The following is a 13,493-nucleotide window of genomic DNA, read 5'->3' as shown; positions in this document are numbered from 1 at the left end:
ATCTGATCTCAGGTCAGAATGGGTTAAACAACGTTAATAAACGCCACTCACTCTATGCCTGCGCTGCCCCCTATAGGTTGAACCACCATCTTCACAGCCATCAGGCTCAGTCAAATAACAGAGGCCGTCAGATATAAATAATATGGTAATAACGGTTTATGAACGAGAAACAAAAGACATGAACAAAACGATAAGAAAAAGAAAAAAAACTACACAAATAACTCATCGTTACCAATAATGGTGATTAATAATCATGGTTACATGAAGCAGTTAACAGTCCCGAGATGATCACTTTAGTCATAATAGTGCAGCCCTAACATACAACAAGTATATTATATTTTATTGAGTTTTTTCCGTCACAAGCCTTCATATACTGCATACTGAAGTAGCCAAAAAGTTGGTTTAATTTTTTTAGGAGAATGCTTAAGCATTTGTACCCATTTATTTATTTATTTATTTATAGACCAAAAACTGTTCAAATGAAGACACGTCTTTTTACGTCAACTTTATGCACTTGTCTGAGGTTGAGTGGTGGTGGGGGGGAGGGGGGTGGGGGGTTTGTTTACATCTGAACGATATGGAGGGACGAGTTCAAGCTCTGGAACATCTGGACAGGCGTGGGCGACGGCGCGTTCAGGCTCTGGAACTTTTGGACGATGGGCGCGGCGGGGCTAACCACTGGGGGCGCTACCGGGCTGTCGTCAGGCGCTGACGACACTGCGCTGCTTAAATTCGGAACGTCGAGCTCTGAAGACACGGGGCTGCTTAAATTCGGAACGTCAGGCTCTGACGACGCGGGGCTGCTTAAATTCGGAACATCAGGCTCTGACGACGCGGGGCTGTTTGGAACGTCGGGCTCTGACGACACACAGCAGTTTAAATTTGGAACGTCAGAATCTGACGAAACGGGGCTGCTTAAATTCGGAACGTCAGGCTCTGACGATACCGGGCTGCTTGACTTCTCGACGATGGGCACGCTGACCACCGGACTGATTATATTCTCAACGTCAGGCGCTGTTACCGCCGGACTGCTTAACTTCTCAACGACAGGCGCTGTTACCGCCGGACTGCTTAACTTCTCAACGTCAGGCGCTGTTACCGCCGGACTGCTTAACTTCTCAACGACAGGCGCTGTTACCGCCGGACCGCTTAACTTCTCAACGACAGGCGCGGTCACCACCAACGGGGCAGCCGGGCTGCTCGACTTCTGAACCTCAGCGGCCGCGGGGCTGCTTAACTTTTGGACGACGGCGGCCGGGCTGCTTTCCACGATGAAACACTCGTCGTCGTCGTCGTCGTCATCGTCCCCCGCCGCCGCCGCCACCCCCCTTGTCACCGCCGGCATCGCCGCGGCGTGCGCTTTGCGTCCGTCGGCCGCCGCCGCCGCGGGCCGGGCGAAGGCGGCCTTCATGCCCCCCCCGGGGGCGGCCGCTAGGCCCAGTTTACTGTTGCCGTTCCTGTTCAGATGCAGCACGGGGTACACGGGGACCTTCCCCCCCGAGGGGGAGGGGGAGGGCTGGGTGAGCTTCCTGAAGCGGTTGGGCAGCTTGCCCAGCTGCAGCTGCTGCTCCACGAACTCGCGCGCCTTGGCGCACTTGTGCCGCTGCAGCATCTGCAGCGCGTCGAAGTCTATGTGGCAGATCTGACACGTGAAGCCGCCGTTCTTGTTCTTGCTGCCGGCGCCCAGCATGGCCACGCCGGCCGGAGCCTTGTTGGCCAGGTTGGCCAGCATGAACTCCGTCTGCATGCGCGCGCTGGCCTGCAGCGGCCGCGGGGGCACGCCGGCCGCGGACCGCCGCGGCGGCAGCTGCATGGCGGCCCGGCGGTAGGAGGAGGCGGCGCTGTGGGCGCGGGTCAGGTCGATGCGCCCGTTGTTGGCCTTGTTGGCGGCAGCGCCGTGGGGCGGCTTGCGCTCGGCGAACGGCCGCGCCGTGATCAGCCTCATCTTGAGCGAGGAGGAGGAGCCTGTGGAGGCGTGGCACTGGTGGTAGCGCGGCACCGACTTCTTGCTGGACAGCAGCACGCCGCAGCCGATGCAGCCGAACACCTTGTCCGTGATGTGCGTGCCGTTGTGGTGCGCCGTCAGCTCCCGCCGCGTCTTGAAGCGCATGTCGCACTTGGCGCAGATGAAGCGCGCGTCGCGGTTGAAGCGGACGTCCGCCTTCTTCAGGACCACCACGGGCTGGTAGAGCGTCCACAGGTCGGCCGTGGGCGAGGCCGCCGTGGCGGCGGCCGGAGGGGCCTGCAGGGGGCGCTGTGGCTGCGGCTGCTGCTTCGAGCCGGAGGGCAGCATCAGGGCGTTCACCTTGGAGGCCAGCGCCGGCAGACGGGCGTTGACCTTTTATGGGCGAGCAGAAGAAGAAGAAGAAACATGGATTAGTTTGTTGACGATGTGACCAAAAAGTGTGGAATTCAATCTATACATTAACCCATTTAGACCTGACGTAAAAAAATAAAATAAAATAAAAAGTCTTCTGAAATAAAACAAATCTCAAAGATTTGTGCCACATTTTCACGATGTTTTCAAAAATAGCAGAACTACAAGCTCATAGCACGCCACCGAGTGGCGTGCTATGAGCTTGTAGATCTGCTATTTTTCAATAGCTAAATTATAACAATGTTTAAAACACCAAAAGGGGTTCTCGCCCAAAATGGGTTAAAGAAAATTCTTAGGTTTATTATAAACCTAAACTGTATTATCTCCAACGTGTGATTCCACTTAATAAATGTCCAGCCTAGCCCCTTAGATAGCACTTCATGTCGACTTAGATAGTATTTTAGACAGACTCATAGCTCGTTACGTAGACAGCACTAGAATTGCATTTCATGTAGTCATAGAACCTTATAGTAGATGTATATTGTATAATATAGTATAGTATGTATAGTTGACATAGATACTCCACTGTTACGTTCTTAGTTTATACATGATTCATGATAAATACTTTTTATGTAATGTGATGCATTGCCATGCTTTGTTTTTGCTGATATGCAGATTATTTAATATTTTAGTCATTATAATACTGATGCTAGATAAAACCAGGCTTGTTTCCATTCCATGCCAGCTTAGAAAATCAACAATGGTGGACATTGTAAACAAAGTGGAAATGCAAATTTGGAACTGAAGACTGAAGAAAAGGAGGAATTATACAAAGTAGGGTGACATTGATGACATCATGATGAGGCCAAAATCAGTCGAGCTGTTTCTGAGAGCAATTTCCATTAAAACACCCATATGACATGAACAGTGATGTAAATAGGTTTTCAATGTAATGGGTCCCGGGATGCACAGGTGATCATTCAAATGAGTCCCAAAACATTCTTATGAGTCCCAAAAGAAACAGTGGTGCAACTCTGTGTGGGGGTTCGCGGGGTGGGGGGGAGCCACTTGGCCTTTAGTGTGGTCAGCTTTTTGAGGGCACAAGGCCAATTGCCAGGGCATGAAGGCCATCGATTAAAACAATGATTTTAAGTCCCCTTAGCTTAAAGGTTAAGGATGATTACTTTTTTTTTTAATTTAAAGGCGAACATTGGTTCAGAACAGTGCTTCTTAAATAAATAATCACAGCTTTAAATAACAAAATATAAGTAGCTACTGTTGTAAAATATTGTAAACATGTCTGTAACATGGGGTCCCAGTGCAGAGATGAAAATCATAATGAAATGGCCTCTAGGACCCTGTCACCCTAGGCTAATTCATATACATTTAAATTGGGGGTCCTTGAAGTTAAAATGGCTGAGGATCACTGGATTAAACTGTGAGTTAATTCACAGAAAATACAATGACAGACAGCCTACATTCATTTTTATAGCCCTATGTTTCTGTTCTGCCTTGTTTGTTTTTGTTCTGATATTGTCACAACTGATATGTTCCTTGTTTTAAATTAAAATTTTGGAACCCCCTCAAGGACCACTGGTGGTCCCCGGACCACCTGGAACCCTCTCAAGGACCACTGGTAGTCCCCGGGACCACCTGGAACCCTCTCAAGGACCACTGGTGGTCCCCGGACCACCTGGAACCCCCTCAAGGACCACTGGTGGTCCCCGGACCACCTGGAACCCTCTCAAGGACCACTGGTAGTCCCCGGGACCACCTGGAACCCCCTCAAGGACCACTGGTGGTCCCCGGACCACCTGGAACCCCCTCAAGGACCCCTGGCGGTCCCCGGACCACCTGGAACCCCCTCAAGGACCACTGGTAGTCCCCGGGACCACCTGGAACCCCCTCAAGGACCCCTGGCGGTCCCCGGACCACCTGGAACCCCCTCAAGGACAACTGGTTGAATGAAAACCACTGCACTGGTACATTATCTAAGACGTCTAAAAAAACCATAAACCATTCATGGATGCATTCACCTTTGCGCCCACAGAGGAGGAGGAGGAGGAGGAAGCGCTCAGCATGTACGGCGAGCCTCGCATCAGGGCGGCGGCGGTCGCTCCGGCTCCGCCTCCGTGGGGCGGAGCCAGCGTCCAGGCGCTCTGCATGCTCTGCTGCGATTGGTGGTGGTGGTGGTAAGACGCCGCCGCCGGGCCGCCGCCCCCCAGCCTCCTCAGCTGCTCCTGGTCGTGGCGCATGTGCGCCGAGCGGCGCATGACGATGGTCTTGTGGTCCAGCACCTGTTGTGGGAAATACGAAGACTCAAATCTATATACCGGTAGTATTGTTGTTCCATGCTATAGTCTGTCTGGTCGTGTCTGTGAGCAACAATACCGTGGCCTGAAAGCCTGTCTTAATACACTCAAGCTGTATGTAAAAGACCATGTCACACCTATTGTTTGTTATGAGACCCTGCTGGGCAGGGCTCCAGACTAACCTTTTCACAGGTAGCACTGGTGCCACCTACATTTTCAGTTGGTAGCGCCACCACAAATTAGGTAGCACCAACTTTTTTTTTGTATAGCACCGCAGCACTGTATTAATACATGACCTTATCACCAAGGCTAGCAAAGGTTTTCTTGGCTGAAGCATAAATGCCTTAAATTAAGCACATAACATGTTATATTTCTCACTCACACACATTCTATAGGAAATTATTATAATTAATTAACCTATAGTGCATCGTTATCATCATTTGGCTATATGAAACAGAAATGAGACACACCCCTTACCTTCTGCATGGGCATGTTCAACCTAATGGCCAATAAGGATATTTAACACTGAGGTGCCCACTGCCCACTCTTCCTGCACCCTTTTGCAATGTGAAATGCCACCGAATTCATAATCCTTGCCCACTTTCCTCCTGTCTTTTCTTTATATGGAATGAACATGTGAAAGCTGATGTGCTTTTATTGTGACGGGGAAAGTTTCTAAACGGCAGCCTGCATATTTCCATGTGCTGAAACTAAATGATCTACAAGCTCACAACGTGTGGTGGACGCGACGCGTTGTGAGCTTGTAAATCTGCTATTTTCAGCATGCAACACCACGTCGTACGACGAAGAATATACCAGGTTTCACGTGGGAGATGTGTTTTGTTCGAGGCGATCATGCATGTAGCCTGGCCTGCATACAGTCTATGGCCTGCACACAGCGCTACTCGACGCAAAATAACAAGCTATAGGAAGCTATTTTTCAACAACTAGTTTACCGTGTTTGGGGTCGGGGACGAGGCGCAGTCCCCCATATGTTCTGTGTCTGCTGTCTTCGTGGATTCAGCGACAGCATCATCATCGCAGTTAAAAAGGTGTGCGCTCCAGGGAAACTTATGTACACTTGTACAGCTGATGTTTTTGAGTTTTGCGTGTCGTGTGCAGACCGGTGCATATATACTCTAAGGTGCAGACAGACAGGCAGAGAGAGAGGGAGTGAGAATGAGAGAGAGGAGGCGAGACTCGACGGAATGAGCGAGAATAAAGTCATATTGTATTATGGCGCTAATGCCCGTACAAGTCATTGTATTGTATACCTTGGTGGGAGCCAAGGAGACCACCAGAGAGAGATGGAACTGAGAGAGAACATTGAGTGAGGGAGACAGGCTAGGCCTGCTAGACTGAGAGATGTTGTTTAGCTTTGATGCTGTTCTTCTGAATAAAACTTCTAAGATATAAACATTCACCCGGATGGATAATATATAATATATTGATGTCCATAACACACCTTGTGGCCCGGCTCGTGCGTGTTGCTGTGCGTCAGCATGTCTCCGTAGTCGGCGAACTCCGTGCCACAGGAGCAGATGAAGGCGGCCGCGGGACAGATGTGGTCCTCCAGCCGCGCGCGGCTCGGGAACAGCTGCTCACAGCTGAAGCACAGCTGGGGCTGGTCCTTCATCACCTGGGAGAGGAGAGATGGTCGTTATTATCGTTTAAACACAGCTGGGGCTGGTCCTTCATCACCTGGGAGAGGAGAGATGGTCGTTATTATCGTTTAAGCACAGCTGGGGCTGGTCCTTCATCACCTGGAAGAGGAGAGATGGTCGTTATTATTAAGATGCAGTACATACAGAACAGCGCTGCCAGGGTCCTAATGAGAGTCCGCAAACATGACCATATCACACCCATCCTCTTCACACTGCACTGACACCAAACTGAGCACCATGGGGGACCGGGCCTTTTGCTCAGCAGCGCCACGTCTATGGAACGGCCTCCCCATGGACCTGAGAGTGGACCTATGGAACGGCCTCCCCATGGACCTGAGAGTGGACCTATGGAACGGCCTCCCCATGGACCTGAGAGTGGACCTATGGAACGGCCTCCCCATGGACCTGAGAGTGGACCTATGGAACGGCCTCCCCATGGACCTGAGACTGGACCTATGGAACGGCCTCCCCATGGACCTGAGAGTGCCGCAGACTGTGGAATGTTTTAAAACAGGCCTGAAAACCTTCCTGTTTCAGAAGGCCTTTTTGTGCTGAACTGTCGCTTTGCACTGTTTTTGTTAACCCTGTTTTTAACCTTTTATGATAGATCATATGTTTTTAACCTTGTAGCACTCTGAGATTCCTTGTGAATGAAAAGTGCAATATAAATAAAATTCATTATTATTATTATTATTATTATTATCGCTTATCCGTCGCAGTGGTTTTCAACCCTTTTCATATCTAGGCCCAGTGGCCACTAGGGGGTCTCTGAGACTCACCTTCATGGTGAGGCCCACCCGGGGTCTCTGAGACTCACCTTCATGGTGAGGCCCACTAGGGGGTCTCTGAGACTCACCTTCATGGTGAGGCCCACCCGGGGTCTCTGCGTGGACTTGGGTCTCCCTCCCACGCTGAACTGACTGAACATGGCGGCGGTGGAACCGCTGGGTCTTCTTCACTGCTGTCCAAGCGACCTCCGCTTCAGCGAGTCTGAGTTCTACGGACGAGCAGAAAACAAGTTAACGCCGTCCTTCTGCACAACAAGTCACACAAGCGGGAAAACCCCTTTTTGGTGTTGTAGCATTATGTTATGCTTTAGCCATTGAAAAATAGCAGATCTACAAGCTCATAGTTGTGAGCTTGTAGATCGGCTATTTGTGTAAATCGACCACCTGTAGATTCAGTCGACGAAAACTAGACGAAACACTGAAACCTTCCGGGTGACTAAAATGTGACTGAAACTAAATTAAAACGTTTCAAGAGACTATGACTAAAACTAAAATAGAGACTATGACTAAAACTAAAATAGAAATGTGCATATGAGGCTATAGTAGTATATGTCACAGGGACTTATACCCCCACGCCAACCCTTGATGCCGAGTGCCGAGCAGGGAGGCAGCACTGGGTCCTATTGTTAGAGTTCAGGGGTGGGCCACATGCGGCCCCCACCTACACTTAACCCATTCTGACCTGAGATCAGATTCATACGAGGTTTCCACTGGACACACACTGGTCTGATTAACCCATTCTGACCTGAGATCAGATTCAATAAACGTCTTCTACATCCTGACAGTTTTCTGACAAAGCTATGTTTCTATGTCAGTCGTTCTTCGATTTTTCAAAAATAGGTTAATATCAGAATACTGATATAGTATTGATTTCAGCTGTTTACAATTTCACCAAACCCGCTTTGATTACTTCATAACTAGTATTAAAATGACTAGTACTTAATGTTATTGTCTTTTTGAGTCCAATGTAAGTTATGTTAACAGTTCATAAAGTTAACATAACTATAACTAAATGCAAAAGGTTACTTTTCAGGATTCCAATTATAAAATAGCAAAACATTAGTCAGGGTTTCAATTCAAATATAGCAAAAATGGCTGATCTACAAGCTCAAAACGCGTCGCATTGCGACGCGTTTTGACCTTGACCTGCCATCCTATAGCGTGCATACGTTTATTTATTTTTTTAATATATTTTTTATCCCACGATTTTGTAACCCATTTTTCACCCCTGTGTTAATCATCTAATGTGATCCTGGGCTCTACACACCCTCCACCAACCTAGTCCCCATATATGGGGGACAAGGGGAGACCAACCTAGTCCCCATATATGGGGGACAAGGGGAGACCAACCTAGTCCCCATATATGGGGGACAAGGGGAGAGCAACCTAGTCCCCATATATGGGGGACAAGGGGAGACCAACCTAGTCCCCATATATGGGGGACAAGGGGAGAGCAACGGACTTGAACTCATGCTTCCTTCATGCCTGAGTGTCCAAGTTGCTCCTTTACACCTGACAGGGGGGAGTTTCCCTGGTTGGACGTAGCGCGTGGAAGGAACACGTTATTCCAACCAGTTCCTTTCCCCTCCATCAGGTGCCCCGGCTGGCCAGGGGGAGGCATAAGTTTCAATATACAGATTATTGATTATTTATTTGATATTCTACCGTTAGTCCGATGATAGGTTCTTGGTTTACTGATGATCAGATCAGATCAGATCAGTGGTTTTCAACCAGTGGTCCGGGGACCACCAGTGGTCCTTCAGAGATTAAAATAGATCCCAAAACGCAGTTGATAGTTAAACGCGTCAATTCCGTTTGTGTCTGAGCATAGGCATGGCAATGCCCCGCCTGCCTGTGATTGGTCTACTGTCACTGCCCCGTCTTGAATGTCCTCCAAGACGCGAGGTGACTCCGTGGTGAGATTGAGAAATAAATAATACGACAAGAGAACGACAGCTTGGCACGCGCGACAGAATGCAGCCCTGTAACTAACTTGTACGTTTTATTTTTGTAGAAGAGGCAAACTTATTGTTTATGCCGTTTGCTTTGATTGAATACGTTATGTTGTACTATGATTTGATTTGGGAAAATAAAGTGTAAACTGCAACCACCTTTAGTGTTGATTATCGTGTATTAATCTAATTATAGTAAACTAATACTATTTACACTAAAAAGGATAAAAGATGAAGGGAGAATATACCTTTTTATAGTACAATAATGTTTCAACACAAACACTTTATTTTGGAACACACCCAAATCATATTATGGCGTGCATGTTCAATCAATTAATATTGTTTATGCCGTTAGCTTTGAAGGAATAGTTTGCCTCTTCTACAAAAGTCAGCGTTCTCTTGTATCATACCATACCACTTGTATTATTTAAGTTATATTAAAGTCAGCGTTCTCTTGTATCATACCATACCACTTGTATTATTTAAGTTATATTAAAGTCAGCGTTCTCTTGTATCATACCATACCACTTGTATTATTTAAGTTATATTAAAGTTAGCGTTCTCTTGTATCATACCATACCACTTGTATTATTTAAGTTATATTAAAGTCAGCGTTCTCTTGTATCATACCATACCACTTGTATTATTTAAGTTATATTAAAGTTAGCGTTCTCTTGTATCATACCATACCACTTGTATTATTTAAGTTATATTAAAGTCAGCGTTCTCTTGTATCATACCATACCACTTGTATTATTTAAGTTATATTAAAGTCAGCGTTCTCTTGTATCATACCATACCACTTGTATTATTTAAGTTATATTAAAGTCAGCGTTCTCTTGTATCATACCATACCACTTGTATTATTTAAGTTATATTAAAGTTAGCGTTCTCTTGTATCATACCATACCACTTGTATTATTTAAGTTATATTAAAGTCAGCGTTCTCTTGTATCATACCATACCACTTGTATTATTTAAGTTATATTAAAGTCAGCGTTCTCTTGTATCATACCATACCACTTGTATTATTTAAGTTATATTAAAGTCAGCGTTCTCTTGTATCATACCATACCACTTGTATTATTTAAGTTATATTAAAGTTAGCGTTCTCTTGTATCATACCATACCACTTGTATTATTTAAGTTATATTAAAGTTAGCGTTCTCTTGTATCATACCATACCACTTGTATTATTTAAGTTATATTAAAGTTAGCGTTCTCTTGTATCATACCATACCACTTGTATTATTTAAGTTATATTAAAGTCAGCGTTCTCTTGTATCATACCATACCACTTGTATTATTTAAGTTATATTAAAGTCAGCGTTCTCTTGTATCATACCATACCACTTGTATTATTTAAGTTATATTAAAGTCAGCGTTCTCTTGTATCATACCATACCACTTGTATTATTTAAGTTATATTAAAGTTAGCGTTCTCTTGTATCATACCATACCACTTGTATTATTTAAGTTATATTAAAGTCAGCGTTCTCTTGTATCACACCATACCACTTGTATTATTTAAGTTATATTAAAGTCAGCGTTCTCTTGTATCATACCATACCACTTGTATTATTTAAGTTATATTAAAGTCAGCGTTCTCTTGTATCATACCATACCACTTGTATTATTTAAGTTATATTAAAGTCAGCGTTCTCTTGTATCATACCATACCACTTGTATTATTTAAGTTATATTAAAGTCAGCGTTCTCTTGTATCATACCATACCACTTGTATTATTTAAGTTATATTAAAGTCAGCGTTCTCTTGTATCATACCATACCACTTGTATTATTTAAGTTATATTAAAGTTAGCGTTCTCTTGTATCATACCATACCACTTGTATTATTTCCCACCACGGAGTAACCTCGCATCAGACTATCCAGGCATCCATCATATCCACCTCGGACGGAGCTCGGAGGACAGTAGGCCAATCACAGGCAGGCGGGGCGTTGCCATGCCTATGCTCGGACACAAACGGAATTCACGCCAATAAAACAACGACCTACTGTACTACTGTACTGTTTTTTTATTCTAGTTATTTTAGTTATAATAAGACCAGCTGCAGTGGCCTTGTGGTTAGAGTGTCCGCCCTGAGACTGGGAGGTCGGGGTTCAATCCCCGGGCGGGTCATACCAAAGACTGTAAAAATGGGACCCAGTGCCTCCCTGCTTGACACTCAGCATCAAGGGTTGGATTGGGGGGGTAAGTCCCTGCGACGACATACTAGCGTCATGTCCAGGGGGTGTACTTGTACATCAAGCTGCCTCACGCTACAGAAACAGGAGATAGGCTCCTGCCCCCTATGGGCCTCATGGCTCGGCAAGGCTACTTACTAGTTATAATAATAATTTCTTCTTCTGTTTTCTACATGAATATAACCACCTTATAACCATATAAAATGAAATGGGAGTTAAATGCTGCTATTTGTATAAAGAAAATGGCAAAATATGACTCCTAACGTTGTTGAAGTGGGACTCATAAAATGTCCCTGGGACTCATTTCTAAAAGACCATCCCTGCATCCTGGGACTCATTTCTAAAAGACCATCCCTGCATCCCGGGACTCATTTCTAAAAGACCATCCCTGCATCCTGGGACTCATCTCTAAAAGACCATCCCTGCATCCTGGGACTCATTTCTAAAAGACCATCCCTGCATCCTGGGACTCATTTCTAAAAGACCATCCCTGCATCCTGGGACTCATTTCTAAAAGACCATCCCTGCATCCTGGGACTCATTTCTAAAAGACCATCCCTGCATCCTGGGACTCATTTCTAAAAGACCATCCCTGCATCCTGGGAGTCTGGGACTCATTTCTAAAAGACCATCCCTGCATCCTGGGACTCATTTCTAAAAGACCATCCCTGCATCCTGGGACTCATTTCTAAAAGACCATCCCTGCATCCCGGGACTTTCATTACATTGAAAACCTATTTACATCACTGGTCCTTGAGGGGGTTCCAAGTGGTCCCCATACAGCTAAATGATGGAAAGTTGGTAACCAAATGGACCCTTATTAGATCTTCAACTCTTGAGAGCGTAAAATGCTCTCAAGAGTTAAATTATTGTTAAACAATCTTGCTTCATTAAATATTCTACATGTTTTGGTCTGAGAGGCTAAAATGTCATCAAATGGTGGTCCGTGGCTCAAAATGCCTAATACATAATGGGCCTTGATATGAAAAGTTAGGTCTACTGTTAGTCCGATGATAGGTTCTTAATTGTATATGATAGATGTGACTATTTCTGTGTTTATATTATATTTACTGTTACACTGACGCCTCGTTCTTGGTTTATTTATGACCCTAGAGGACTATTTCTATGCATTCGATTAACGCGTGCTAACCTTGCTTACTGTAATGTCTATACATTGTTCAGACAGACCTGTAACGGTCGGTTCAAGGGACCCCACTACTATTTCAGAACTTTCCATTTCTAATTGGACCTGCACTTTCAGTGCAGGATGGAAATGGATGGTGATGGCTTGTTATGAAAAACATATACGTGTGAATTATCAGCCCAGCTATAGCCGTTATGTGACATATATAGATATTAAGCCCAGGATGTCATTCTAATACATAAAATATGACAGCTAAAGTATAGCTAAACGTGCTAGTTATTTGGCCACCACTTAATTAACTCGCACCGGCTTATAACACCAGTTACACATCCATGCATACAGTAAGACACACCGTCTATTACAGTGTTATTGGTGTCATTCAAAGAGCAACGGATTATGTGTTGATAATATGCTGAAATTATGTCTTTTAACAGCTTTAGCTGATCGTCTTTAGCAAAACCACTCTCTCTCTCTCTAGAGAAAAGGATCATTTGTTTTGACATAATAACGTCTATCCGTTTATTTTCGTCTGGAGAGCCAAAACCTCACCTTATCAACACGACACGAAGCCCAAACTGTCGTCGTTTTAGAGAACGAATATAACGAAATTATTATTATTATTATTTTTAGAAGCCCCGACACATTTCACTCACACACACACACACAATGTGCTACAGCAGAGCAGAGCTAGCATTAGCATGTAGCATCATTTAGCCTACCTGGCGAGCCGCGGCGTCCCGTGTGACCATAACAGTCAGTCCCCTGTTCCCACACGGAGCGGCACCGGGCGGCAGGCGACGTGTTGTGGCTATAATAACGATAACAACGACGTTATTATATTATAACGGTTGTTTTTGTGACGTTAATTAATGGCTTTGCGCTGCGCGGTCCCGTTTTTGGCGTGGTGGTGGCCGGCTAACTGGGGGATGCTAACGGGCTTAGCTAAGCTAGCAGTCAGTCAGTCAGGCAGTGCAGGGAGGATGCTAACGTGCTAAGCTAAGTGGCTAAGCTAAGTGGCTAGGCTAGCTGCAGTCACAGGGCAGAGAGCAGCTAAAGGATGGAGCTGCTGCTTCTTCTTCTTCTTCTGCAGCTTTTTGGCGCGTTTTCACC

The 13,493-nt window shown here is 45.6% G+C and overlaps 1 protein-coding gene across 1 annotated transcript; it reads right to left on the bottom strand.

The window, feature by feature from the left end:
• Window positions 1-562: 562 nt before the first annotated feature.
• On the bottom strand, window positions 563-13,220 carry LOC310856075 (uncharacterized protein; the record flags this gene model as incomplete). Its single annotated transcript, XM_083761292.1, has 5 exons — window positions 13,103-13,220; window positions 7,150-7,290; window positions 6,095-6,268; window positions 4,354-4,614; window positions 563-2,338 (listed from the first exon to the last, which is right to left on the bottom strand). Exons 2-5 carry the CDS (start codon window positions 7,219-7,221, stop codon window positions 563-565), a joined length of 2,283 nt encoding a protein of 760 aa, XP_083617418.1. The 5' UTR covers window positions 7,222-7,290; window positions 13,103-13,220.
• Window positions 13,221-13,493: the final 273 nt, after the last annotated feature.

This window comes from Protomyctophum parallelum (genome assembly GCF_964188405.1).
Source record: "Protomyctophum parallelum genome assembly, chromosome: 3".
NCBI lineage: Eukaryota > Metazoa > Chordata > Actinopteri > Myctophiformes > Myctophidae > Protomyctophum > Protomyctophum parallelum.
This window is presented reverse-complemented; position numbering and strand designations above follow the sequence as displayed.